Source organism: Saccopteryx bilineata, chromosome 1, assembly GCF_036850765.1.
Source record: "Saccopteryx bilineata isolate mSacBil1 chromosome 1, mSacBil1_pri_phased_curated, whole genome shotgun sequence".
Classification (NCBI taxonomy): Eukaryota; Metazoa; Chordata; class Mammalia; order Chiroptera; family Emballonuridae; genus Saccopteryx; species Saccopteryx bilineata.
Genome location: NC_089490.1, coordinates 318191838 through 318219510, shown reverse-complemented (window position 1 = coordinate 318219510; position 27673 = coordinate 318191838). Strand labels below are relative to the sequence as shown.

The window sequence follows — 27673 nt, the reverse complement described above, 5'->3', positions numbered from 1 at the left end:
CTTCCTCTCTATCTCTCTCTTCCCGTCCTGTGGCCAAGGTCAACTGGAGCAAAGTTGGCCTGGGCACTGAGGATGGCTCCATGGCCTCCGCCTCAGGTGCTAGAATGGCTCCAGCCACAATGGAGCAACGCCCCAGATGGGCAGAGCATTGCCCCCTGGTGGGCATGCCGGGTGGATCCCCGTCAGGTGCATACAGGAGTCTGTCTGACTGCCTCCCTGCTTCTAACTTCGGAAAAATACAAAAACAAACAAACAAACAAAAAAACAACACCTGAATATTAAAAGGTATCAGAGGTATCAGTATTTTAAATGTACAAATGTATAATGCCAGTACTTGTTATATTTAAAATATACCTTTTCTCCCTATTTTAGTGTTCGAAAGAATCCTCAAACCAAGGAAATACAAATTACGTCTTTCATCTTTAAAGTTACAGCATATGTAAGTGGAGGGGAAATTTGGTGCCAATTAATTTAATTACTTGCTATTAATGGGGTTGTTAGAACTGGAGTCAGACACTAGGGTTATGTTTTGCCTAAAAAAATAAAATTTAGCTTTTTTGTTAAAATTAAAAGTTGATTTGGAGAATAGTATGAACTTTTTTCCCTACCTTCCTTTCTGTTGTACATGTCTAATAATAGTCTTTACTTAGTTAAAAGCTGAATCTGTGACTCAGGTGGAATAAAATATAGTTTTCTATCAGACAACAATTTATAGGTCAAATAAGTAAGAATGTCATAAATGTCTTTATATCACAGAATTGGTTATTGGCACATCTGAAGCACTTTCTAAGTATCCTCATTCGATCTGTTCAATATTTATTGATTATTTACTGTATATTAGCTACTGTGCTGGGTTAGGTGTTTTTTGTTGATAAACAAAAGAAACAGTTACTCATAGTACATATGGATCATGTTTTAAAAGAAAGCAAAGATAGAAGAAAATTGCAAAATAGAAATTTTTGCAATATTAGTACTTTATAAGCACTTTTTCAAAAGACAGAATTTCCTCTAGGACTATAGTTTCTTTTCTTTTTTTTTTAAGCAAGCGAGAGAAAGAGAGAGAGAGAGAGAGAGAGAGAGAGACAGGAACAGACAGACAGGAAGGGAGAGAGATGAGAAGTATCAACTCACGCCCTGGCCAGTTGGCTCAGTGGTAGAGCGTCGGCCTGGCGTGCAGGAGTCCCAGGTTCGATTCCCGGCCAGGGCACACAGGAGAAGCGCCCATCTGCTTCTCCACCCCTCCCCCTCTGCTTCCTCTCTGTCTCTCTCTTCCCCTCCCGCAGCCAAGGCTCCATTGGAGCAAAGTTGGCCCGGGCCTTGAGGATGGCTCTGTGGCCTCTGCCTCAGGTGCTAGAATGGCCCTGGTTGCAACAGAGCAATGCCCCAGATGGGCATAGCATCGCCCCCTGGTGGGCGTGCCGGGTGGATCCCGGTCGGGCACATGTGGGAGTCTGTCTGACTGCCTTCCCATTTCCAACTTCAGAAAAATACAAAAAGAAAAAAGAAAAAAATAATAAAGTGGGACAGACCAGGAAAAAAAAAAAGAGAAGCATCAACTCATACTTGTGGCACCTTAGTTGTTCATTGATTTGCTTTCTCATATATGCCTTGATGGAGGTGCCCCAGCTGAACCAGTGATCCCTTGCTCAAGCCAGAGATCTTAGGCTGAAGCCAGAGACCTTGAGTTTTAAGCCAGCAACCATGAGGCCAGGTCTATGATCCCATGCTCAAGCTGGCAACCCCGTACTCTAGTTGGTGAGCCTGTGCTCAAGCTGGATGAGCCCGCGCTCAAGCCAGTGACCTCGGGGTTTTGAACCTGGGTCCTCAGTGTCCCAAGCCAACACTCTCTCCATTGCACCACCACCTGGTCAGGCTGAACTGTAAATGACTTAAGGTTAAGAATTATGCATTTTTCTGTAATATCATACATATGTATTGTCAGCATAGTAGGCTGTACTGTTAATATTTTTAAAAATTAGTTAACTGCCAATTTACTGTCAGAGGTTTGATATCTGTTTCATGACATTTTAACAGAAAATATATTAGTTAAATATGTTGATTATTATTTAAATGTAGTTGTATAGTAAATAATTTATGTTTATCGTTTTCAGGATTCTGATGGTGTGTGCTATCCTTCAACAAAGAGTCATGAACAGACATTTTCTTACTTTATTGTGGATCCTTTCAAGCGTCATGTTCATGTTTTATACCACTGTTACGGCATAGGGGAAATGTCTTAACAGTATTCTTTCAGGTTCTGTTTACTATTTTTAATTTAGCAATTTTTTATTTTAAAACTGATATAGATAAATAATTAGTTTGCAAGTTTTTCAAGTAAAATGTAGAGAACCCATTTGGAGCAGAAGCAAACAAATGCCAAGAGTTTTTCTTTAAATTTGTTGGAAAGCTAACATGGGCACCAGACTCCATTTCTAACATAATCTGTATCAATATATTTGGAGAATCTTTACAGAAAGTTACAAAGAACTAAAACTCTGTTTCATTTTTGTTACATTAAGATTCAAGTGAGTCCTTACATTTCCCAGATATTTTATTTTAGAAGCTAATTAATTCTGGGTTGAATTTGTGGCAAAAGACTATACATTTCTACCACTGATAGTCAATATGAATTGTTAGCTTTCTTAATTTGAATTTTATTTAAATATATTTCTACACTGCATAAAGATTTATATCTCATGGGCTGTAAAAAGCATAACTATTACTTAACTATTACTTTGATTCATTTGTCCCACTTAAAATTCTTAATAAAAAAATGTTCTAAAGTAGGTATTGTAAACTCCTTTAGCACATAATAAATTAAAATTGCAGCTGCCCCACAGCTAATATAAGATCTACAAGTAATCAGAGAGAGTTGCCCTGATGGTATTATTTAGTTGGCCAAAAGAGTCAAGAACAGGGTCTCTTAGAACTATTTTCTCATTGTGTTCATAGAATTAGATTTTTTTTTTTAATTAGATTTTTTAAAAGGTGATGGAGAGCTTGCAAGAAATGTTGAGACTTAGAAGAGGGCAAGTTTGGCATGTTTGTTTTTGTGTTGTAGGGATAAGTATGATAATCTTGGACTTGAACTTGTGGCTCTATGTCTGGAAGGCAGCTGACAATTTGGGTGTAGAGAGTTTATTTTACTTTTGAACACCTAGCACTTTAAACTTATATTGAATGACTGTTTTCCAGATATGTTCAGAATATCCATAGATTTTTAAAAAATCATATAAAAAACATAAAATCAAGAACTACAATATCTATTTGTTACCAGTCTTGCTGCCTGCCACAAAGAACCCCTACAATCTGGGGACCTTTTCTTTATCAATTAGTCAATCAATTCTTTCTGAGTACCAGTTTTATGCAAGGCATTGTACTATTTACTTTGGGGAAAGGTATGCTCCCTGAAACTGAGTAGATAAGGTTATCTATAGGAGTGTGTCTGTGAACAGTGATTGTTACATGAATTCAGAGATGGAAGAGGTCATTATGAAGAAGACTTGGGAAGGGCTTTGTCTGGTTTCTACAGAGGAATGGGTGGGGTTTTAACAACTGAAAAGGAGAAAAGTCCAACTGAATGGAGAAACATGATATGGCAGACTGCTCTGAGCCTCACTCTGGAGTGAAAGTTCAGAGGCAGATGGTACGGAACTGATTCTGAGGGGTTACCAATATTCTCCGTTTTAAGAGGTAGAATAAACCTTTGAAAAGAAGACTGAGCTCGAGCAGGTGGTGGCACAGTGGATAGAGCATCAGACTGGGATTCAGAGGACCCAGGTTTGAAACCCCTAAGGTGGCTGGCTTGAGCGTGGGCTCATCTGGTTTGAGCGCTGGCTTATCAGGCTTAAGTGCAGTCTCACCAGCTTAAGTGCAGGGTCGCTAACTTGAGCATAGGATCATAGACATTATCCCATGGTCGTTGGCTTGAGCCCAAAGGTTGGTGGCTTGAAGCCCAAGGTTGCTGGCCTGAGCAAGGATTCACTCGGTCTGCTATAGTCCCCTGATCACGGCACATATAAGAAAGCAATCAATGAACAGCTAAGGAGATGCAATAAAGAATTGATGCTTCTCATCTCTCCCCTTCCTGCCTGTCTGTCCCTATATGTACCTCTCTCTGTCTCTCTTTCTCTCTCTCTCTCTGTTTCTGTCACAAGAAAAAAAAATTGATCCATTGCTTTGGGAAAATAATCTTAATGACCTAATGTGATTATGCAAATTTTCTGTATTAAGAGGTAAGTAATAAAGAATTTGAGCTAGGCAGTAAAATTGCCTGGGTTCTTAATTCTGCTATTACTTGCTGTGTGACTTTGAGCTAATTATCACCTCTCTGTGCCTTAGTAGCCTCATCTGTAAAATGGAGAAATTAAGGAACTTCTTCACAGGTTATTGTGAAAATATATATGTAGCTTAGAATGGTGCCAAGCACATAGTTTAAATGTTAATTTTTCCTCTTTTCATTCTCTATTGAGGAAATATGAAAAAAATCTGAAGCTAAACAGCATAATAATATAAAAAGCTGTTTTCCTTAAGGTCAGGATTGTTTTTCTAAAGATTATTTTTTATTAATTTAACTAGATAGACTATATGAAGTAGGATCACTTTTTTCCCTCTCTCTGAGCCCCAGAGAATATAGAGGACCTAAGCTTGGACTCCACATATTTCTTTGGCAGCATTTTGTGCACTTAGAGTTATTTGCTCAACTACTTGTAATTATTTAATGTCTGTCATGAAAACAGGAACTGTGTCTATTTGGTTCACCCTGTATCCTCAACCCCTAGCATATTGCCTGGCACCTAATTGACACTCAGTATGTGTTCCCTGACTGCATCTATGTGATGAAGAGAAGCTGACCCCTGGAGTGTGACTGCAGGTGTGGAGAGTGAGGGGGCAAGGAAGGGTGGGTGACTGGGGTTACAGAGCTTCAGTGGTATAGTCGTTCCACTAGTTATCTCTCTCCCTCATGTAAAAGTTTGCACACTAGTATAATCTGGAGGGAGCTGTACTGTGTGGAATTATATCCACAGCCTTGGAGTGTGCCTGGGACAGAATTATCTCTGGAGATCAGCAGCAGCAGCCTGTAGAAGCCAGCTTTGAAAGAGCAAGTTGAAATAACTGAGGGTAAACAATTATTCTGGAGTGAGAAACTGACCATGGTGACAAGTGACCACCAATGGTTTTCTGAGTCTTGAGAGCATTTTTCAGAAATTCTGAAAATGACTTAAGAAGAGAAGGCTTACAGAATTATAATTTAGACATTCAAAAAAGGGACTTAGGATGAAGATTGGAGAACTTGAGACACTTAGGTCTCATGAGGAAAAATATCAACATGGAGAAAGAAGAACATAAGGTGGTTTCAGGAGTTCACTGGCTAGTTGGAACTGGGGAGTCCTGTTCAGGAGTCTGTCTAATAACACAGAGAAGACAGATTAATGGGGAACTGGTCACTGCGGGCTGTGTACAAAGCTAAGAAATTTAAATCTTTTAAGTAGATGACGTTAGCAGTCATTAAAGACTTTTGAGCAGGGTAGCAGCATCATGAAAGTGATATTCTGGAAAGATTAGTCTGGCAGTGATGAATTGGGGTGAAGAAAGTCCGAAGTCCAAAGATCAAACAGAAGATTATGGTAATTGTCAAAGCACAGAATTGACTGATCTAAGCTAATAGCAGTGAAAACCTTTTTTAGAGTCATGAAGTATGTGACAATGGAATGCAGATTAGAAAAATGAAATATGGGCCCTCAAAAGTTTAGTGACCAAGTGAATTATTAAGTGTTGGGTGTTTGAGGTACTGAGGACTGGGAAGTGGGAACTGTGGTAGGAAGATGTGGTCAGAGAGGGGAAATCCCTTGTCCTGCCTTTCATTCCTGCCCAATCCACGCTCAACCAACTCTGGGCCTTACCACTTTGAAATTCTAGGTCTGAAGTTTCTAAAAACTGTCTGGAGGCTTCTTATGAAAACTATTGATCCTGAAGGCTTCTTAGTCATCCAATTAATCAGCAAGTATTGAGAACCAACATCATTCTTCCACAAAAGTTTATAGATTACCTACTATGCGCTGGGCACTTTCTAGGCACTGAAAAGACAGCAATGAACAAAACAGACAAAGTTTCTTTATTTGGGAGTTTACATTCTAGTGTTCATAACAGTGTTAGGTACAATGAGAGAAAGAAATATCCAGTTATTCTCAAGAAACACAGTTTTGTTGGAGACATGACAAACTCATGTTTGTAAATATTTTTCAATCTGGTGGGTTTGAAATGGTACTTATTATTTTAATTGCTCTGACTTTTTATATGAGGTAGAGGATTATTTTGTGTATTTCCACATATGTATGTTGATTCTGTTGGGCAATTTCAGGGTTAGAAACCACTGTTCTACTTTGCTTCTTTTCTAGTTTATAAAAAGGGAAGGAGAAAAAAAAGGGAGGGAGGGAGAGAAGAAAAAATAGATGAAAACAACAAAGAAAAAGGAAAGAATAAAAGACAGGGAAATATGCTGTCTTTTACAGTAGAAGCTGCACTAATTAGCACTAAAAACTGCATTTAGTGCCACATTTAGCAGTGTTCAACTGGCAGACTCTAGCAGTTGGTATACCTGATAGCCTCTAATGTAAGTCTTCAGTCTCCTGACTTGGCACACATGTTAAAGTTCATTCAAATAGGCAGTCTAAACTAGGTTTAAATAAATTTGAAACTTACCATTCCTGTTATCTTTGTGTGTGTGTGTGTGTGTGTGTGTGTATAAAGAGGAAAAATTTCACTGGGCTTTAACAAACACTGAGAATCTAGAAATTATTTTTCTTTTTCATTACTAGAAAGGCATGTGAAATAGTAAAATGAAAACAGCCTATGACAATATAAATTAACTTTTATTAAACCAAATTTTTTATCAACTGTCACTCTTTATTCTCTTAACATATTGTAGAATAATACATTTATTTTTAAAATACTTCATACATATAAAATAAGGTTAAATATACCATTGAAGTTTTGAGGGCACCCAGAATGCTCAGTCAAGGATGATCATAATGAAAGGCTTCCCTGAAAGGGAAACTGAAGCACTCCTTGGAAGGAATGTCAGTCATGAGTTCGCTTAGGGGAGGAAAGATTTCTAGGCAGAGAGAATGTTTCTTGCTATAGGGTTGTGGTAGATAATACATGCATTATTACAAACTTCTTGAATAGAGCAGCAGATATGCTTAGAAAAGTAGATTTTTTAATATCTACTGTGTCTAATAAATGGAGACCATCTAGACATCATCTCCATCTAATAACCCTTCATATACTTGAATATAATTATTGTCTTCCCCAGTCTTTTTTCCTAAGCAGCCCCACTTTTTAAACCTTTACTTGATGTCATTTCTGAATTCTTTAATCATCTCCTTTCCATCCTCTCAGTCCTCGCCAAGTACCCCATGTTGTTCTCTAGTTCAGTGTCACAATGGATGCTATATACTGTCCAAGAAGTCATCTCTACACAAATGATTAACATTTGTGACAATCATTTACATAATTTCTGTTTCTTTAAGTATAATTTAAGATTCATTAGGAATATATTCCGTTTTTGAAGTTAAAATTTGAACTCTTACAATATGCATATGAATTTTCGTGCTGAATTAGAATAACAGCATTTTAGACTAAAAGGCAAAGGAGATCACTTAACCCAACTCTCTCCTTTTACACAAGAACTTGAGGTCTTGAGAAATTATTCTGCTCTGTCTAATATGGTAGTCACTAGCCATATATGAAATAGGAAATTCTATTTTTTAGTCATAATAGCCACATTTCAAGTGCTCAGTAGTTACACATGTGTCTAGTAGCTCTGGTATTAACACAAATATAAAACTTTCCCCTCATCACAGAAAGTTCTGTTGGGCAGTACTGGGTTAAATAACTTGCCCAAAGCCATGAAAGCTCTTCAGTGGCAAAACCAGAACTTCCAGTTCCTGGTCCAGAGACCCCACTAGACCTTTTAAAAGGGCAAAATATGATAGATTACTTACCCTATCTACAACATTAAAGTTTTTGTACAAAGCATTAAGCTAGGCCTGGCCCCAACAAGGTTTCAAGAAAATTACTTTAGGTGGCTTGCTGCCTATGTAGAAATTCTTGCAGCTCTGAGTGGAGAGCACGAGTGAAAATGGCACTTGAGGGAAATGGGTGTAGAATCATAGAAGATTGATGGGAGTAGGAAAAGCCGGATGGAGCCTGGGAGACCAGCCAGGAATTGAGGTGTGAGCTGACAAGTGTCTGATGCCTCTGGGAAGGTCAGAGGGACTGGAGACATTTCAGTAAACATGCACATACCCCCCCACACACACATTTACATACACATATACATTAAATAGCTGGAGGCCAGAAGGGAGATGTAACTAAAATACCTGCCACAGCCTATGTAGGCAGCAACCCACTTAAAGTAGTTTGGTAGCATATTTGCATCTTTTTTTTTTTTTTTTTTTAATTTAATTTAATTTATTTTTTACAGAGACAGGGAGTGAGTCATAGAGAGACAGGGACAGACAGACAGGAATGGAGAGAGATGAGAAGCATCCATCATTAGTTTTCCATTGCACGTTGCAACACCTTAGTTGTTCATTGATTGCTTTCTCATATGTGCCTTGACCGCAGGCCTTCAGCAGACCAGGTAACCCCTTGCTGGAGCCAGCAACCTTGGGTTCAAGCTGGTGGGCTTTTGCTCAAACCAGATGAGCCTGTGCTCAAACTGGCGACCCTTGGGGTCTCGAACCTGGGTCCTCTGCATCCCAGTCCGACGCTCTATCCACTGCGCCACCGCCTGGTCAGGCATATTTGCATCTTTAATGTGACATGTTGCACACATAAAAAAATGTTTTTAAACTCATTAAGTTAAAAACTGAATTTCTTTTGGGCCCTGGCCAGTTATCTCAGTTGGTTAGAGCATCGTCAGGAAACCCCAAGGTTGCAGGTTCAATCCCCAGTGAGGGCACATACAGGAAGCAACCAATGAATGCATAATTAAGTGGAATAACAAATAAATGCTTCCCCCTCTCTGTCTCTCTGGAATCAATAAGTAAATTAAAAAAAATAAATTTCTTTGAGAATATACAGAACTCTGAAGTTTGACTCTTATTATCCAACATTTCCTCTTTAATTTAATGGTTTTAAAAACATTTTTTTATTCCACATGTCACGTTGAAGATATGCATATGTAAAAACTGTCACGGAATGTTAAAACTAGAAACAAACTGGAATCACTGCTTAAAAGATCCTTTAAAATAAGATTTTCAGCTTTCAGGTAAGATTTGAGACATCATTTTTGAGATCCTTTGCAACACAAATGTTACCAAATAATTTTTTTAATTATCAAAAACATGTTATATACTAGATATATTTATTCAATAAACAATGAGATTAAAGGGATATTTATAAAATGGTGAAAATATTTACCTTGATGCATAATGTTTACAAAGCGATATATTTAATATTTACAGAATAAAAACAGAATGTGGAATATAATGTAGAGTAGTATTCTCAAACATTAGTGTGCATTAGAACTACCTACAGGGACTTGTTAAAACTCAGATTGCTGTGTCCACCTCCAGAGTTTCTGATTCAGTAGATCTGGGTTATGGCCTGAGAATTTGTATTTTGAAACTTGACTGGTAGGTAATATAATATGTTTAGTAGTTTTAGAAGATACCTTGTCATTTTTTGTGTAATTTAGTAAAGTGCGGTTAATGATGAGATCTAGTAGCCTTACCTCCTAAGCCTCAGTGCAGAAAACACAGCCTGAATATGACAGTCTGTCTTGCACTTTGGGGCCTCTGTTCCATGCTGCAGCAGGTTCTGCCCTAAGCCTCAATGACTTCATACTCTGACATTCCTCACATCCATCTCTCAGAACAAATCATTTCTCCCATTTGGATATCTTTAGCTATTTTAGGAGGAAAAGGAATCTGATTTAAAGTGATTTTTTACTGCAGTATATTTGACTTTATATAAAAAAGAAGAAGAAGAAGCCTATTAACCAAAATGCATCTACCTATATTGTGGTATAATGTGAAAAGTAGAGATAGTATTTGAAAGAAGTGGGTCTTTCTGTAATAGGCCTAACAGTTTCTCCAACATAGCAAAAAAATAGGATTGAGCAATTACCTGTGCCCCCAACCCTTTCTGGAGGGTTGTCATACCCTGATGTACTCCTTATCAGTTTAGGCAACTAGTTCAGCCAGGTAGTAACCTGAGTTGCTCATAAATATTTTTTCTGCCATCAGGGGAAAATGCCCACTATACAACCAGTGTCAGAGAAGCCAACTTAAATGAATGAAAAGTTGACACAATTTTTTTTATGAAGTTTTGTCATAGATTGTGGCTTATTTCTCTTCTCACTCCAGCTCTCCACCCCAACTGACACCATGTAACTAAAGGGGTGAATGTGATCTTGGGTTTTAAGATAATTATTTATATGCCGATGTTCATTTCTAAAGTACTTTAAAATTGCCTATTCTCTAAAATTGGTAAACAAAGATGACACTTTGAGACTTTTTTCTTTCTTAAATTTACAATAGCTATAGCCTAGGGGAAAAAAACCAGTCTAATACCACTTATTGTTACATCCCTCAAAGTAACAGATTCTGAATAAATGAAATACCTCAGGAGTTGCAGACCTACTGTGTAGTTGAGTGTATAGCTTTGTGGGGATTCTGTCTTCAAACATCTATCTGTGTGCCAAATTTATTTTTTAATTCTGAAAATATCTATTAAATAATAACAAGAATTTGTACTAGGTTTTGATTTTCTTTTTATGAAAAAGGGTAGTTTACAGTTGTAAATTAAAGAGGGGGTTATGAGGTTTGAGATTCCCTTCGAACTATAACTAGACTGAAAAACAGTTTTTAAAACACAAGGCTCCTGATCATTACCATATGCATTTACTGTTCATAGTTGTTGCTATTTCAGAGGGATCTCCTTCTAGCCAGTCTAGCTCATAATTATTGATTAGTTTCTAGTGTGGAACATGCATAACAATCACCAAAGGCCATGGTAATAAACACTTTATATTTAAGTATTCAGAACATGAATTAGAATGAAAATAATTTCAGGGCTATGTTAATTACAAACTATCTTTAAATGTTATAAAGTGGAGAATTCTGAAATATCCTTGAATTGAATAGTCAAATCCTATCAGGCCAAAAACTATTTTTTAAAATAATTTATAATTGTTGATTTGGGAAGAGGTAGAAGAAAGAGAGAGGGAGGGAGGAGAGTGAGAAGTATCAACTCATAGTTGCTTCACTTTAGTTGTTCATTGATTGCTTCCTGTACATTCCTTGACCAGAGGTCTCAAGCCAAGCCAGTGATGCCTTGCTCAGGCCAGCAACCTTGGGCTTCAAGCCAGCAACCTTTGGGCTCAAGTCAGTGACCCTCTGCTCAAGCTGGCAAGCCCGATGAGGTTTCAAACCGGGGACCTCAGCATTCTGGGCCACTCTATCCACTGTGCCACCACTGGTCAGGCAAGGAGAACTTTTCTTCAGCAAACTGTGCTTTAATTTGTCATCACATAATTATACAAGTCAATCTCGGGCTTTCTTAATCCACACAATACAATAATAAAAACTCATTCACATTTCTTATTTAAGCCTCATTATTCTGTGAAATAAGAATTATTATACCAATTACTGTGATTCTTGGCACATAATCAGCACTTTATAAGTACTTATGCAAATGTTTTATCTTAATTTCATCCACTCAGTGCTTTTCTCTCTTGCTCCCCTGCCCCCTCTCTGTATTCCTTTCTCCCTCTACCCTTTTTTTCTCTTTTACTCTCTCTCTCAAATCAATGGAAAAAAAATTTTTTTTTCACCATGAGGAAGAGAGGTGAGGACTTTTCCAGTTTTAGTGGAAAGGGAAGCTGAGTGCCAATAGTGATCACTATGACAGGGAAACTATGACAGAGTGGTTGATTCTGGGGAATTAGGATATCACTGCCAATGTAGTTAGAACTACAGCAAGTCCTGAGTAAGACACAGAGCTCCAGGAAGCCTAGCTCTACATGCTAGGACTGCTTTTCCCTTTCTTTCTGTGAATTCTTCAGTTAAACGCTCATTAACTGAGGTAACCTATGTCTCTGATAGTATGAAAACCTCTAAAACAGGGATCCCCAAACTTTTTACACAGGGGGCCAGTTCACTGTCCCTCAGACCGTTGGAGGGCCGGACTATAAAAAAAACTATGAACAAATCCCTATGCACACTGCACATATCTTATTTTAAAGTAAAAAACAAAATGGGAACAAATACAATATTTAAAATAAAGAACAAGTAAATTTAAATCAACAAACTGACCAGTATTTCAATGGGAACTATGCTCCTCTCACTGACCACCAATGAAAGAGATGCCCCTTCCGAAAGTGGTGCGAGGGCCGGATAAATGGCCTCAGGGGGCCGCATGTGGCCCAAGGGCCGTAGTTTGGGGACCCCTGATCTAAAAAGTAAGTTGTCCAGTGATTTTTTTTTTTCTGAACTCCTTTGGAATGAAAGATTTTCTCTTTAGACTTTCAATATGACTTTCCAAAATCAACCCATCTTTTTTGTCTAATGTTTAAAACTACATAACCCATAACTAGCATTTATTGGTCAATAAAAATAAATAAAACCCTCCTTAAATGACAGGGTTTCTACACCCCCTTATCCTACATGCATATATTGGTCCATAACTCCCCCCTTTTTTTACAGAGACAGAAAGAGAAACAGGGAGAGACAGAAGCGAGAGAGATGAGAAGCATCAGTTCTTCATTGCAGCACCCTAGTTGTTCATTGATTGCTTTCTCATATGTGCCTTGACCTGGGGACTACAGCAGAGCGAGTGACCCCTTGCTCAAGCCAGTGGCCTTTGGGCTCAAGCCAGCAACCATGGGGTCATGTCTATGATCCCACGCTCAAGCCAGAAACCTCAGGGTTTCGAACTGGAGTCCTCCGCATCCCAGTCCAACACTCTAACCACTGCCTGGTCAGGCTAGTCAGGCTGAATCTACATTTCTGATTCCAGAGCTCTAACTCCGCATCAGGAACATTGTATTTAATTTTCAGACAGTTCAAAGGGGTTATGGTGCAGTGGATAGAGAATCAGACTGGGATGCAGAAGACCCAGGTTCGAAACCCTGAGGTCACCAGCTTGAGCCCAAGGTTGCTAGCTTGAGCAAGGGGTCACAGTCCCACGCTCTGCTGTGCCACCCCCCCACCCCCGTCAAGGCACACATGAGAAAACAATCACTGAGGAACAAAGGAGCCGCAGCGAAGAATTGATGCTTCTCACCTCTCTCCCTTCCTGTCTGCCAGTCCCTATCTCTGTCTCTCTCTGTCTCTATCACACACACACACACACACACACACACACAAAAGAAATGTAGATTCAAATTCTATTCTATCACATACTAGCAATACAACTTTGCGCAAGTTAACTTATTTGTGTCTGAGTTTCCTCATTTATAATAGGTTGTTTTTAATTTTAATTTTAAAGAATTTGTTATAAGGATTAAATGAAATACGCCATTTAGATAAGGTGACCAACATTTTTACAATGAAAATAAGGACAAAAATAAATAGAAGAAAACAATATCATAAATAAATAAAAAACATTTTATTCATTGCAACAATAATATACTATAATATGATAAATACATAATAAAAACATTTGTAATATTTTATATTGTAATTATGCTTACATGCCTACTAATTTTTAATAATAATTATAAGAAAAAGAACTCATTTAGATAATATTATTTAATATTTTCCACTGAATGAATATTTTTTTGTCAATGTATCAACTTATAACAATATATTGGAAATATCTGAACAAGAAGTATCCTTCAGCCTGACCTGTGGTGGCGCAGTGGATAAAGCATCGACCTGGAAATGCTGAGGTCGCCGGTTTGAAACTCTGGGCTTGTCTGGTCAAGGCACATATGGGAGCTGATGCTTCCAGCTCCTCCCCACCTTCTCTCTCTGTCTCTCTCTCCTCTCTAAAATGAATAAATAAAATTAAATTAAAAATTAAAAAAAAAAAGAAGTATCCTTCATATTGAATTTATGGCAAGTGCTGCAGCTAGAGTATCAATATTCAATCTAGATTACTCACTTGTCCAAAAATCATTAGCAATTGAAAAAACTCTTTCAACTGCTGCATTAGTTCCAGGGCAGCACAATGTAAATTGAACAAGAATAAATAAACTTTCACATGGAATATATTCATTTTTGAAATGGCTGAATATTTTCACTCATCTTTTATCAATTTTGACATGTTCATTTTCCATTGTATTAATTTTTCAGAATTTAAATATACATTCAGTCTTCTAATTTCTTCAAAGAGACAATTGTTGTCTATATTGATGTCTGGCATTTCTTTAGATAAAAACTCAAAACAAGATTCAGTATCTATCCAATATACTTGCGATGAAGTCAAATAACATCATTGAAAACTGTTATTTCCCGTGATGTTTGTTTCAGACCATTCTTCAATATGTTGAAAACATGTCTGGTAAAAATTCTGCACTTCTTTGATAAACTTTTCTATTATGCCTGGATTTGATTCCTCTAAGTCTGACAATTTTCATAATTAAAGGAAGGTATTTTTTTCAAAACAAGATTTATATTGCAGGATAGTCATTCAAAATAAGACTAACTTCCGTAGCTGAAATGTGTTCACCTTCAATCTTTTGAATTATTTTGTGAAAAATAGATGCTTGATTATGTACAAAATACATTAATATCTCAGATATTTTATTATTGAAAAACGATTCCAGGATTTTAGGACATTTGTCTAAACGTTAAAAATATGAACGGAGAGGCTCAAATAATTGTAGAACACGCTCTATAGCAGGTTTTAGAGCAAGCTAACTTTTGCACATGAATGGTAAAATGACTGAAATGCAAATAAATTGTAGTTATTATTACTTCTACGTCAATTGGCATGGCACGTGATGCTGTGTTGATTGCATTTGACAAAATATGTGCATTACAACCTATTCCTAGTATTTTCTTTTGGAGTAATTCTTGTAATTTTACATACGCATTATTTGCGTCTTCACCACCAAAATTTGTATTTGTATTTTCAGTCATTAGTGCAACAACTTTGAATTTCAAGTTGTTTTCATTCATTACTCTGTATAGATGGTTTGACAAAATTTCAGAATTTTCACCCTTAATGGATTCTAAATTTAAATTTTTTACTTGAATGTTCTTGGTAACATTAAAATATCTTACTATTATTGGATACAATTTAATTTCATTATGATTTGATGCATCAGATAAAATTGTTACAAATGCTGCAGTTTCCAAGTCATCTGTAAGTATTTTGTCACAGTAATTTTTAAATACTGATTTCAAAATAGCCTCGCATTTTGTCCTGGCACATGAAAATTTTGCATTGTGAAACTTTTTCAATAATTTAGTTGTACAATCCATACTACGAAAACTTTGAGAATTATGGTATGAAATGCAAATGTTCCCTCTATTGCAGCCAACTGTTTTTCATCTTCAGAATAATTTGAAGTTTTAAAAAAACTTGTTACTTTACAAGTGGAAGCTGATGCATCTAATGATTGCTTATGTTTGTTGGTGGTCAAGTGTTTCGTTATCGCTGCTCTGCCCCCAACTGCAATACAAAATTCTCCACTGCAAATATTACAGAAAACAATGGTATCTTTCTTTGAAATGAGGAATGAAAATTCCTTTTTCAATTTATCATTGAAATGGCATTTTCTCTTTTTTGATTTTTCCATCCCTTAAATGAAATTTAAAGTTAAAAATAAAATATAGAGCTACACGAACGATGCAAGCACATTAGGAACTGAAAACATTACATCATGGTAGGTGAATTTTCCGGAAGCTAAATATCAAACAAAACCACTAATTTGTAGTGATATTCGGGTGTATTTATCATTTTCTAATTAAAAAAAGTCCATTTTATGCGACTATTTAATCAAAATGCGTTATTAATAGATATGGTTTGAGGTTAGATTTCCACTTTAAAACTCAAAATTCGGGAAAATACTTGTAAATAAAATTATATGTATTTGGAAATTATTAAATAGATAATGAATTAATAAAACGTGAATTGTGCTTACCTGTCTATGATTGAATATTCACTGAGAAAGAAATAATCGTGAGTCTACAATGTCACACGTGCCGTGTCGTATTTTAGTAAGAAGTACACAAAGCCATTTGCACACACGGTATATCTTGCGCTCTCTCAAGGTCTCTCATGCGAAGTGCATGCGTCTCCTAATCGTGTCTTATAATTGTGTATTGCCACGCTGTACTGATCCTTGACGAATCATCATGTCAAATACAGATACATCACATTACACACAATGGATCAACTCTGCATCAACTGAATACAGACATTAACAGATCAGTCTTCCAAGATCAAAAAGGAGGACATGTAAGAGACACTTTTTGAAGAAGGACGGAACTTACAAAAGAAGAACTATTCTCCATAAAGGAGAATGATTGGTCACTCTAATTTAGAGCACTTAGTACAATAGCACAATTTTAACTGTTATGTTTATGCTATCAAGAACATTTAAAAATTCAAACAGATTCATTAGTATTTAAATGTTGTGAAGTCTTGGAGGTATATGATAGATAAACATCTGTCTGGTCTGTGGAAACTAAATTTTCAAAATTGGAATCATGGCAACCAGTTAACTGTTTGAGATTCAAACCCATACTTCTACTCTTGGGCTCTGGGATTCTGCCTTTTCTCTTCTGTATTTACTGTTGTTAACCATTGTTGGCATGGGAATACATAGATGGGGAAGCATCCAGAGTGGTTTGGCGACACAGATACATAAACAATTACAACAAACTATGGTAAATGCCATGATGTAGGTGGTGGGTGGATTCTATGAGAGCCCCAAGAAGGAGCCTCACACCTAGTGTGCAGGGTGGGGACCAGGGAGAAAGAGAGAGACAAGAGGGCTTTTTGTTAGAGGTAGTTACAGGGTTGAAGTTTGAGTACTAAGGGAAACCAGGTAAAAAAGAAGTTCTAAACAGCAAGAATAACATCTTCAGAGCACAAAGGATGCAAGAAAAAATGGCTTGTCCGAGGAACCACAAGTGGTTCACTATGCTTGAAAAACCTAATAGTTATAGGTGAGTTGCAAGAGGTCAGATGAGGAGAGAAGCAAGGACTAGTATGGGAAAGAGCCTTATATACCATGATAAGGGGTTTGAATTTGTCTCGAACGATTCACACCATGATCAGACAGACTTGCATATTGGAAATCACTCTGACATCAGAATAGAAGTCTCATGTAAAATTAGAAGCAGGGACATGATCTTGGAAGCTCTAAAAAAAAGGATGATAGGAAGTGAAGTAGAAATGGACCTGGAGCTGGGCAGCAGTAGACTTTCAGAGACCTGGAAGAACACTAACACAATTATACTGCTCACAAAAATTAGGGGATCAGGGAATGTGCAGATACTCTAGTCCTTTCGGCCTTTTGTATAGTGCATTTTCACCAATGAAATAAAAGTTGGTTTTGCATCTCATTTGCATAATCAAACAACTTCCTTTGACTTGTCATTTGCTTTTTTTTTTTTTTTTTTTTTGTATTTTTCTGAAGCTGGAAACGGGGAGAGACAGTCAGACAGACTCCCGCATGCGCCCGACCGGGATCCACCCGGCACGCCCACCAGGGGCAATGCTCTGCCCACCAGGGGGCGATGCTCTGCCCCTCCGGGGCGTCGCTCTGCAGGGATCAGAGCCACTCTAGTGCCCGGGGCAGAGGCCAAGGAGCCATCCCCAGCGCCCGGGCCATCTTCGCTCCAATGGAGCCTCGGCTGCGGGAGGGGAAGAGAGAGACAGAGAGGAAGGAAGGGGGGGTGGAGAAGCAAATGGGCGCTTCTCCTATGTGCCCTGGCCAGGAATCGAACCCGGGTCCCCCACATGCCAGACAGATGCTCTAAGGTGAGCCAACCGGCCAGGGCCTCATTTGCTTTTCTGATGTTCTTGTTTAATAAAAAAAATCAAATGCTTTTTTTTATTGCTTTATATTCATTTTTTATTGCTTTATATATTTTTTATTGCTTTATATTAAATACCCCCTAATTTTGTAAGCATTATATTAACTGGTTCAATGTAAATAATGGTAAAAAGAAGTGATTAAGAGGACACTTTTATGCTTGAATAAGGGAGTGGATCATGATGCCATTACTGAGATGGTGAATCAGAAGGAGGATGTGGCTTGGGAGGGTGTGTGTGCATTTGGAGGTGGAAGAGGGTAGAGGTAAAGAGGTCAGTTTTGGATATGTTGAGTCAGAGGGTAAATGAACAAATGGTAAGGAAGTGAAGAACAAGCATGTGGATTGCTCTTTCCAAAAAAATACATATGCCGGGAAAGGCTTGAATGCATGTTTCTTTAGGTTCAGGAGAAGATTTTTAGGGCTTTTATACATGGTGGCCTCCATTCTCTGAGAAGTCGGAGGTGATGTGATGTTTCAAAGGGTAAGTGGATGATGAATGACCATGATGAAGGGTAGTAAAATTTAGAATAGCCACATCATGAGGGAGAAGCTGATTGCAGACACAAGGAAACATGGTTAGAGACTATAAATATGGAAGGACGCCAATCCACTCGCCTAAGAGATTCCCTCCAGCTTTCCCCAGAAACCTTTCCAGAGGCTGAGAGAGGGCTGGATACCTCTTCTTTTCTAACCCCCAGTACACTCAAGCGTGCCGGAATGCCAGGAAAGGGTTACAAAACTGAAGTGTGTTTCAAATTAATGCTTTTAACACACGATGATTACAATGCAATTTAATTGTGCTATTCACCAGATAATTACAGAATTTACTCAAAATACCAATTCATAAAGCATTATAGAGAGTGTCTGATAATAGGACAAAGTTTTAAGTTCTACAATGAATGCCCTCTTGCAATTGTATAGGTATATCTCTAGGATGATAGTATAACCTCAGTTTGACAAAATGTCAAAAGCTTTTGATTGAAGCTTTAAATAAATGTGTGCCCAGACCCCCATAAGCCTTAGGTGTTGGAATGGAAAAGCCCAGATGACTGGATTAATTCAGTTAAAAAGATTCAGTTCATTGAAATACATGGACAAAGTAATTGAGCTTACAGATGATTAAGAGAGGTTGAAGCAATAAGTTATGATTTCTAAACTGATTGGGAAAGAAGTGAAAACAGGAGGGAGCGACAGGTTGATGAGAAGGAGAGAGGTTAATAATAAATGAGGTGTAAGTAATGAACCCAGAGAACCAAATGGCTATTAAGAGAATAGTATAACATACTTTGACTTCACAGCTGAAGTATTTCTGGGTATGGACATAGGAGTGGGTGGCTAAGGTGGAGTGGAGATGAGGATCCGCTGTAGTTGAGAAGACAAGTCATTGGAAGATTAGCATTCTGAGATAGTGATCTTTTGAAAATGACCCCAGATAATGGTGGATCTTTGAATGAAGAAGGCAGCTAACTCCTATTTCAAGGTGTCGTAAATTGATAATTGTTCCAAAAGTGGGGCTGAAGAGGAAGAGAGGGGACAAAGAATTGAACACGTGTTATCGTTATCCCTACAGACTGATGCTTGAATTTTATAGATGAAGAATAGTAAATTATAAAATCTCTTTGTTGATGCTAGAGGTGCTTATAAAGTCACTCCAAACAGTCTTTTAATCCACTTATCAGAGCAATTTTGTCCTCATTTTAATGGCAGGTGAAACAATATTGAACAAAGCAACCTCTGCTGTACCCTAAACCCTTTAATTATAGTGTTTATAGTAGTAAATGCTGTAGTTAAGGGACAACTTCCATTACAACCCCAGGTTTTTAATCTCTTTGGTTCTTAAAGATTTGTTTTTCAGTTGAAGTTTTTAATGCCTAGTTTCTGTCCAAAGGCTTTGTGTGGATTGATTATTGGACATGAGAGGAAGGGACTGCCCACAGGATCCTGAGGGGGTGCTGCAAAGGAGAGGTCATGTCACTACATGTGAAGTCATCTGTAAACATGGACAATGATAGTTGACATTTACGTAGAACTCATTACAGGCCAAAACCTGGGCTAAGTACTATTTTATGTCCAGTTGACTCATTTAACGCCTTAATGTAAGAAGTAGCTGTTATTACCCCTGACCACAATATTAAAGAAATTAAAGAACAGGAAATAAGTAACTTGTCCAGTCTCACAGCTAGTAAATGGTAGAGCTGGGATCTGAGCTCAAATCTCTATAACTCCAGAACCTACAAGTTTATGGTTAAATGCACTTGACATTTTGTTATGAGGGTAGAGATAAATCCAAGAAGCATCAAAGGCATCATGAGAGGGATTCCTGTCTTCAAATAAAATTGGGGTCCAAAGCAGGTTATTAGAACTTTGCTTTACAATTTGGAGGGCCTGAAGTCTCTTCCCCTGACCCCACCCTCCTGCTCTAAGAGATACAGATCCTTCTTCAGAGTTCTTCTGGGCATGTCCTGGCTAGAGGAAGATTAGCTTTTTGCTTAGGGAACGTTTTCTTGCTTAAACCTATTTATACATCTGTTCCACTAGCATTGCAAACAATATCATTAAAACAAGAAACTAAGTTTCTTTAGAATGGGCTGGTGGATTTACAGTCAGTGATATTGCACAATCTTGTGAACAGACTGAAAATACCGAATTGCTTAAATGGATGAATTGTATAGTATAATTATATCTACTTATTAAAAAATCAGAACGCATGAATTAAAGTTTTTTTTTCATTGGTTTTAATGATTTCAAATAGACTCGTTGCACTGCCATTTAGAGATCCAGGGGCCTGGGGTAAGATCCTCCCATTCATTTCTCATTCAGTGGACATTTACCAAGTCCACCCTTGTGCCAGGCACAGGGATGAGGGGTGGACTCCCCTCCCCTTGAGGATGAGAGGCAGGTACACAGAGGAATGCTTGTAACCGAAGTACTGAATTTTTTCCGCTGAGGTTTTCATGACTATGTTGCAAGTTTTAGTGCTAAAAAAAAGTTTTCACTTTTAAAAAAGGCAATTTTGTTCTTTTAGTAAACTACATCAATCACAAATTTAGTCTCAAAGCTTCAATTACAGTAATCGTTTATTCCTTTGAAGGGGGAGGTTGCATTTACGAAGTGAAAAAAAGAAAGTTGATGTTTTAAAAAAAATAGACCCTAATTAAAATCAGGGCCTGTTAACGGGTGTCTATTTTAACTCCAACCTATCCTTCAGGCTGTAAGTCCGCATGGCCCTCCGGCTGGTCCAGTTGGGCTAAGGCCGGGAGGGTTTAGTGGATTTACACGTCCCCTCCCGACTTCCTTCGGCCTCAGCCACCTCGCATCTCGGGGCGCACTGGAAGCCCTTCAGCTTTTCCCCAGAACCGGCCGGGAAAGGGCCGGGCTGGGCGGGAGGACTTCCTGCGGCCAAGGGCGGCCGTGCTCTCCGCAGAGACCAGTTCCGACCCAGACTGGACTCCCGTCGGTCGTCCGGCCGCCCCGGAGCGCCCCGGAGCGCCCCGGCGCAGGCCCGGCCGAGGGCGGCTCGGTCACGTACGGCCAGGAGGGGCGTCGGAGGCCCGGAGTCCACAGGAATGCTGCGACTCGCAGGGAAAGTTTCCCGGGGCGGCCGGCCCGGATTCGGTGCGGGAGGGCGCGCAGAGGAAGGAAGAGTCGCGAAGAGGCGGAGCCGCCGAGCCGCTCGGGCGGGCGGTTCTCTCAACTTTAGTTTTGGCATCTGAGGCGAGTTTCTGTCTCAGTCGGGCGCAGCCGCCGCCGGGGAAAAGAAAGAGAGGAAGGAAGGAACAAGAAAAGGAAATAAAAGAGAAAGGGGGAGGGGAGAAGCCACGAGCCGTCCGGCATCCGTCAAGGGAGTGAAGGGAAGAGTTCTCAGGCGCCGCAGCTCCAGGTCTCGCAGCCCCTCCCGAGGCGCAGCCGCCAGACCAGCGGAGCCGGGGCGCAGGGCGGGGGCGGAGGCGCCGGGGCGGGGGGTGCGGGGCGGCCGCGCAGCCCCCCAGCCCTGAGAGCGAGGACAGCCCTTGCTCCCGCCACCCAGCCGGCCTCGCCGCTTCTCGCGTCCGGGCCCGTCTCGTCGGGGGCGCCCGGGCGGAGCCCTCGCCCGCCTGGTCGGGGAGCGCGTCGGGGGAGAGGCAGAGACCATGGATCCCGGGCAGCAGCCGCCGCCGCCGCAGCCGGCCCCCCAGGGCCAAGGGCAGCCGCCCGCGCAGCCCCCCCAGGGGCAGGGGCCGCCGTCCGGGCCCGGGCAGCCGGCACCCCCGGGGTCCCAGGCGGCGCCGCAGGGCCCCCCCGCCGGACACCAGATCGTACACGTCCGAGGGGACTCGGAGACCGACCTGGAGGCTCTTTTCAACGCCGTCATGAACCCCAAGACGGCCAACGTGCCCCAGACCGTGCCCATGAGGCTCCGGAAGCTGCCGGACTCCTTCTTCAAGCCGCCGGAGCCCAAATCCCACTCCCGACAGGTAACCTCGCCGCGCCTCTGCCCACTTCCCCGCGGGGCGGGCCGCGGGCCCGGGCGCTCGGCAGCGGCGGCGGCCGCCCTGGCCGGGAGAGGGGGCCCGGGCGCTCTAGGGGGGCAGGGGCTGGGGGGGTCCCCGGAGCCTGGAGAAACTGGAGGCACCGCGGGCCGCGGCTCCCGGCGCCCCGCTCCTCCGGAGTCCGGGGCTGAGATTTGTTTTTCCCCTAGGAGTTTCTGCGGTTGCCGCCGCGGGGGGCGTGCTTTTCCCCTTCTTCCTTTCTTTCTTTCTTCCTGGGGTTCCCGGGAGGTTGGCGGGACTGGCGGGGGAGGTGGGTAGGAAGGAAGTGGGGGGGTCGGCCGGGGCCGCGGTGGGCTTGCACAATGCGCGCGCCTCCGCGCGCTCTGCACCTTCGCTCCCGCCGCCGCCGGGCTGGGGGCGGGGAGCAGAGAGGGGGGCCTCTGGCATTTGTGTGTGGGTGAGTTGCCAGCGGCGGCCGAGTTTGTGAAGTTGAGCCCCGAGCCCCCTTCCCTTCGAGGCCTCTCGGTCCACTTCAGTCTCCTGGGGAGTCAAATAATTGTTCTCTTGTTTTCTAGTGTTGATTCGGGGTGGGGGGTTGAACCAGTCTCTTCATTTTCTTGCCCCCCCCCCCCCCCGACGCTTTCTGAATACAGGATCCAGACTTTCCTGGAAGTTGTTTATGGAGTTTGTGCTTTCACCCCTTTGCTTCCCTTGCGCCTTGGAACTTGGGCAGGCTTGCGCTTATCAAACTTTGTAGTTTCACGTGTTGGTTTCCCAATTGTAGACTATTATTTACAGCTTGCTGAAATGCTTTTAAATTAGCCACATATGCACGTTGCGCAGGACCTTGAGTTGCGCTTTACAGTGCCTTGGTTTTAACATAAGCCTTTGATAATACATTGCAGGTTGACTCATAGGCCGAGTCCTGCCTAGTTCAACTGTGATTAAAAGTTACTGTTTGGGAAGCGATGACTAATTCGAGGCTCGCCATTGCTTTTTATTGAGGATATGAACATGGCTGTTCCATACAACACAGCGTTCGATTATTTTGCTAACTTGATGCAACGTCGAAGTGAAACTTATTACAAAAGTGTTAACATTCCGACAGGTTCCAATAGGTTTGTTTAATGTAGGCTTTTCTTTCTTAACCTTAAAAAAAAAAAGAACTTGCTTCAGGCTAAACTTTAATTTAGGAACTTTGCCCAAAAGTTAATTGGTTTTCCAAATACTGCGATGTAGTTAGATCACTTGGGCTGTAACTTGAGTGAGAAGAAGAGTTAATCGCCCTCACTCCCATTCCCCTACCTATTTGCAAACCTGTTGTATGTTCTCCTGCAGCAGACCAAGGGGTTTTGGAAAAACTCATTTAACCTAAGACAAAAACCTGGGATAAGGAGGAAAGAAAAACAATTTAGTTGCTTTCCTAAACACTTCAATTTGTAAGAAGTAGACTTTGTGCCTTTTTCTCTTATTCCTGCAAGTGGGTTTCTGAACTTAGGGATAAATATGTGCTGATATTGCACCCTACAGACTGCGTGCCTATACTGCTAGTTAATGTATAGTACACATACGAGATTGAATTCCCCATTTTGTGGCATATATAAGCCAAAAAATATTACAACTGAAAAATTATACTTATTCTTCTAGTAAATGATTGCACCAGAATTTATATTCAGCAGTTTATGGATTTATACTATTGTCTAATATTGTTTTGTTTTTTATTAAGTTTCTTAACTAAGTGTTGAGAATATAGTTTGACTTTTATTTCTGCTAATGATTTTCTAATGCATATATATTCTAATTGGAAACTCAAAAACATAGGTGACTTTAAGGCATAAATGCCTCTCCTGATTGTTTCCACTCACCCTTCCTTGTGTATACGAATATAGAGAATTCTAACTTTTTGATAATCAACTAATTCTAATAATGGGATTTAAATAACTGACTTATGAATAGTGTCAATATGGGTTGCAAATACTGTTCACAAACTTTTGGATATGAATTCACCTACACACGCGCACACACATGCACACACATACATTTTTCACCATGGGATAAAAGCTATTTTACAAATGAGAAAGACTCCCAGAGGTTAAGATATTTACACTAGCTCACTTGAATTGGAACCTTAGCTCTTTGGGGTCTGAGTGCAGATTTTTTTCTGCTGTTACACAGTGGTAAATATGTAAGTGTAACTTCTTAAGTTATAGGGTAATTGAACTGCTGACATCTTTATCATCTAAGTATAAATATATGGTTGGGTTTTCATTTCATTCATTAGGTAACTTTTAAGAACATTTGGATACTTCTAAATCTTTTGTATTCATTATAAGTTGTGTAACTTGTGATGATTGTTTTATTGATGGCATTTGTCCATGATGAGAAAAAAAAATCACAGTCATCATGTGTTTAGGGCTTGGCTTGGGGGGGGAACTACTTAAAACTTAGTTAAAAAAAACTGCATAGTTATTGTATTTCTGGGGTTGTGTTTATACCTGGAATATTTTAGAACTTAGCAAAGCACCCATACTGTGTTGGCCTTGTAGAAATAGGTTTTAAAGGTCAACATTATTATTTTAGGGATGTGTCATTCATTCTGTACTGTTTGTCTCTAAATTAAGTAGAAAGCACATCAAATGTGTAGTAGATAGAAAATTCACTTAGATGGAATGCTCATCAATAAAATTACAAATGTTTGTAAAAGTACACATTAAAATTGCATAAACCATTAAAAAATACCCATCTACAAATCTAAATTGTTCTGAGTCAAATATTAAATGTTGGCATTTGCCTTTGATACTTAGATATTTGGTTGCAATGAAAGTCTAGGAAGTTTAAAGGGATTATTTAAAAACACTTTTTCCTATTCCTACAGGCTAGTACTGATGCAGGCACTGCAGGAGCCCTGACTCCCCAGCATGTTCGAGCTCACTCCTCTCCAGCTTCGCTGCAGCTGGGAGCTGTGTCTCCTGGGACGCTGACCCCCACTGGAATAGTCTCTGGCCCAGCAGCTGCACCCACTGCTCAACATCTTCGACAGTCTTCTTTCGAAATACCTGATGATGTACCTCTGCCAGCAGGCTGGGAGATGGCGAAGACATCTTCTGGTCAGAGATACTTCTTAAAGTAAGTGAAAAGAATGGTAGGGATAGTTTTCTGTCTTTCCAAAATGTAGTTTGGAAAACAGTACAGTGATAGCAAGGAATAAAATGTCATTTATTTTTATATTTTTCTTACTATTTTTGTCAAGGTCAGTTATACCTTCCATAACTTTTTTTTTTTTTTGCTATGATCTAAATACCTTCTATAGCTTGGGTAAAGCCTTTTAATAATCTTTTGTAGCATTTGGGTATTCTCATTTTGAGTTTGTGCCAGACCTATTAATTAGCCTAGCTCAAAACTGAAAGAATGCCATGAAAAATTTCAAATTATGAGAATTCCCTATAGGGCTGGCATAGTCCTCTGAAATATATAGTATACTACTCATATCTTTTCATATAAACATTTTATTGGTAGAGAAGAACTACAGAATATGTAGGACTTCTTTGGGAAATAGTTTAGAATAGTGAAATGACAAACCCTTTAGCTGCAGTTTGATGTGATTATTACATCTTTCCCCCTACCACCCCCACAAATGTGAAGAGAAACGGAATTTTCAGGTTTGATGTACAATCCCTTAGAGACAAACTTCTTTCAAGATAGTAGTTCTTCAAAATAAAATTCTTCCTCTCTGAGAAAACAAAAACAAGGCCAATAGGTTATTTATTTTTATCAGACACTTTTTGTCTTTAACAAAATGGTAAAATTTCATGAAAGCTGAAAAGATCGAGGTAGAATTTTATCGCCTCGCACTTTAAAATTATAGATAAGGCCTTAATACTTTTATCTCATTTGATTTGTGTATAAAAATGTTTTCTAAAAGTATTGCAGACAAATTGCTATTTTTTTTTTTAAAAAAAATAGCATACTTGGTACTATTTAATCAGATTGAGATAATTGAAAAACAATTCGTATTTTGATTGAGATCTGTCTTGACAATCTACTCCCAAGGCAAATGTAACATTTATTCATTAGCTCAGATAATGATTTTGTTTTATTGTGTGAGTCTTGGTAAGTAGTTTATATTCATTGTCTTCCAGGTTGGTTGTTACTTGTAATGTGAGACAACAGTTTTCAGACAGGCTTATTTAGGAGATGAGCAGAGGAAAAGTTTGATCTTGAAAAGTTTCTGCAGTTTTTGCCCTTTTTCCTGAAACATTTTTCTTCCTTTAGTTCGTTTTATGGTGTCCTGGTATCCATTTCAAAGGGTCAGGTTTCAACCAGAACAATAAAGGGCCTGAGACTGGAAAGTACACACAAGTCTGGCAAAGTCATCGGCATGAGCAAGATCACTTCTTCTCAAGCAGGCATCCAAAGTAAATGATTGAAAGAGCTGCTAGCTGTGAGGATGTGTCTTCAAGGGAAAAGAAGTGGAAACAAACCAGGTTGTTAGGCGGAAAAAGAAAGGCTGTACTTTTTTGAACCTTTCCCTGCTGGGTCACATGCTGACCTGGGGAGATTTTTAAGCAGCTTAATAGGCTGCTTGCCTTCCTTCTTTGGTTGATTCTGTAGCTAAAAATACAAGGTTAAAGAGCAATATTTACGCTCTCCTTAGTCTTTTGTATCTTGTAGTAATTGCTTATTGGTGACATCTGCCTACATTTTCATTTTGAGTGATCTTATTGTTTTGAGTTGAAATAAATGTTCTATAATTTATTTTTTAAAGCCTCCAAATGGTTCTTCCTTTGAGAAGAAGTGTATCTTTTAAAGATATTGGTAAAGATGGATTATGAAGGTGTCTACACATACATACCACATCACTCCAAACACCCCACTTGAGTGGACCTGTAGGGAGGATAAACCAGACTAAAGTGATATGAAAATTATGCCATAAGAGTATGTTACAATAGTGGAAAGAAACTAATTTGGAGAAAAAAAAATGGGAAAAAGATAAACATGACTGTTCTTCAGGATTTTTTAATATTTGAAAATTGCGAGGAGGGTCAATCTTAAAAGTTCCTATGGAAATAAGTTTTGTAACTATGTAAGATGACATGTTAACTATTCTTACTGTAGTGATCATTTTGCAGGATGTATAAACACTGAATCATGTTGTACACCTGGTTAATGTTGTATGTCAGTTTTATCTGAATTTTT

The 27673-nt window shown here is 39.6% G+C and overlaps 2 protein-coding genes across 14 annotated transcripts in view; both read left to right on the top strand.

Annotated features, from left to right (window-relative positions):
• Positions 1–2768, top strand: part of CFAP300 (cilia and flagella associated protein 300) — a 32431-nt gene extending 29663 nt beyond the window's left edge. For both annotated transcript variants that reach the window (XM_066247943.1, XM_066247934.1), the window contains exons 7-8: positions 373–439; positions 2112–2768. In XM_066247943.1, coding sequence (XP_066104040.1) covers positions 373–439; positions 2112–2240 — 196 coding nt within the window. In that variant the 3' untranslated portion in view covers positions 2241–2768. The remainder of the gene's footprint in view (positions 1–372; positions 440–2111) is intronic.
• Positions 2769–21683: 18915 nt separating this feature from the next.
• YAP1 (Yes1 associated transcriptional regulator) overlaps positions 21684–27673 on the top strand; it is a 127367-nt gene continuing 121377 nt past the window's right edge. For 2 of the 12 annotated variants that reach the window (XM_066247835.1, XM_066247809.1), the window contains exons 1-2: positions 21684–22462; positions 25353–25603. In XM_066247835.1, coding sequence (XP_066103932.1) covers positions 22139–22462; positions 25353–25603 — 575 coding nt within the window. In that variant the 5' untranslated portion in view covers positions 21684–22138. The remainder of the gene's footprint in view (positions 22463–25352; positions 25604–27673) is intronic. The other 10 variants (XM_066247893.1, XM_066247874.1, XM_066247845.1 and 7 more) reach the window with 5 other exon arrangements.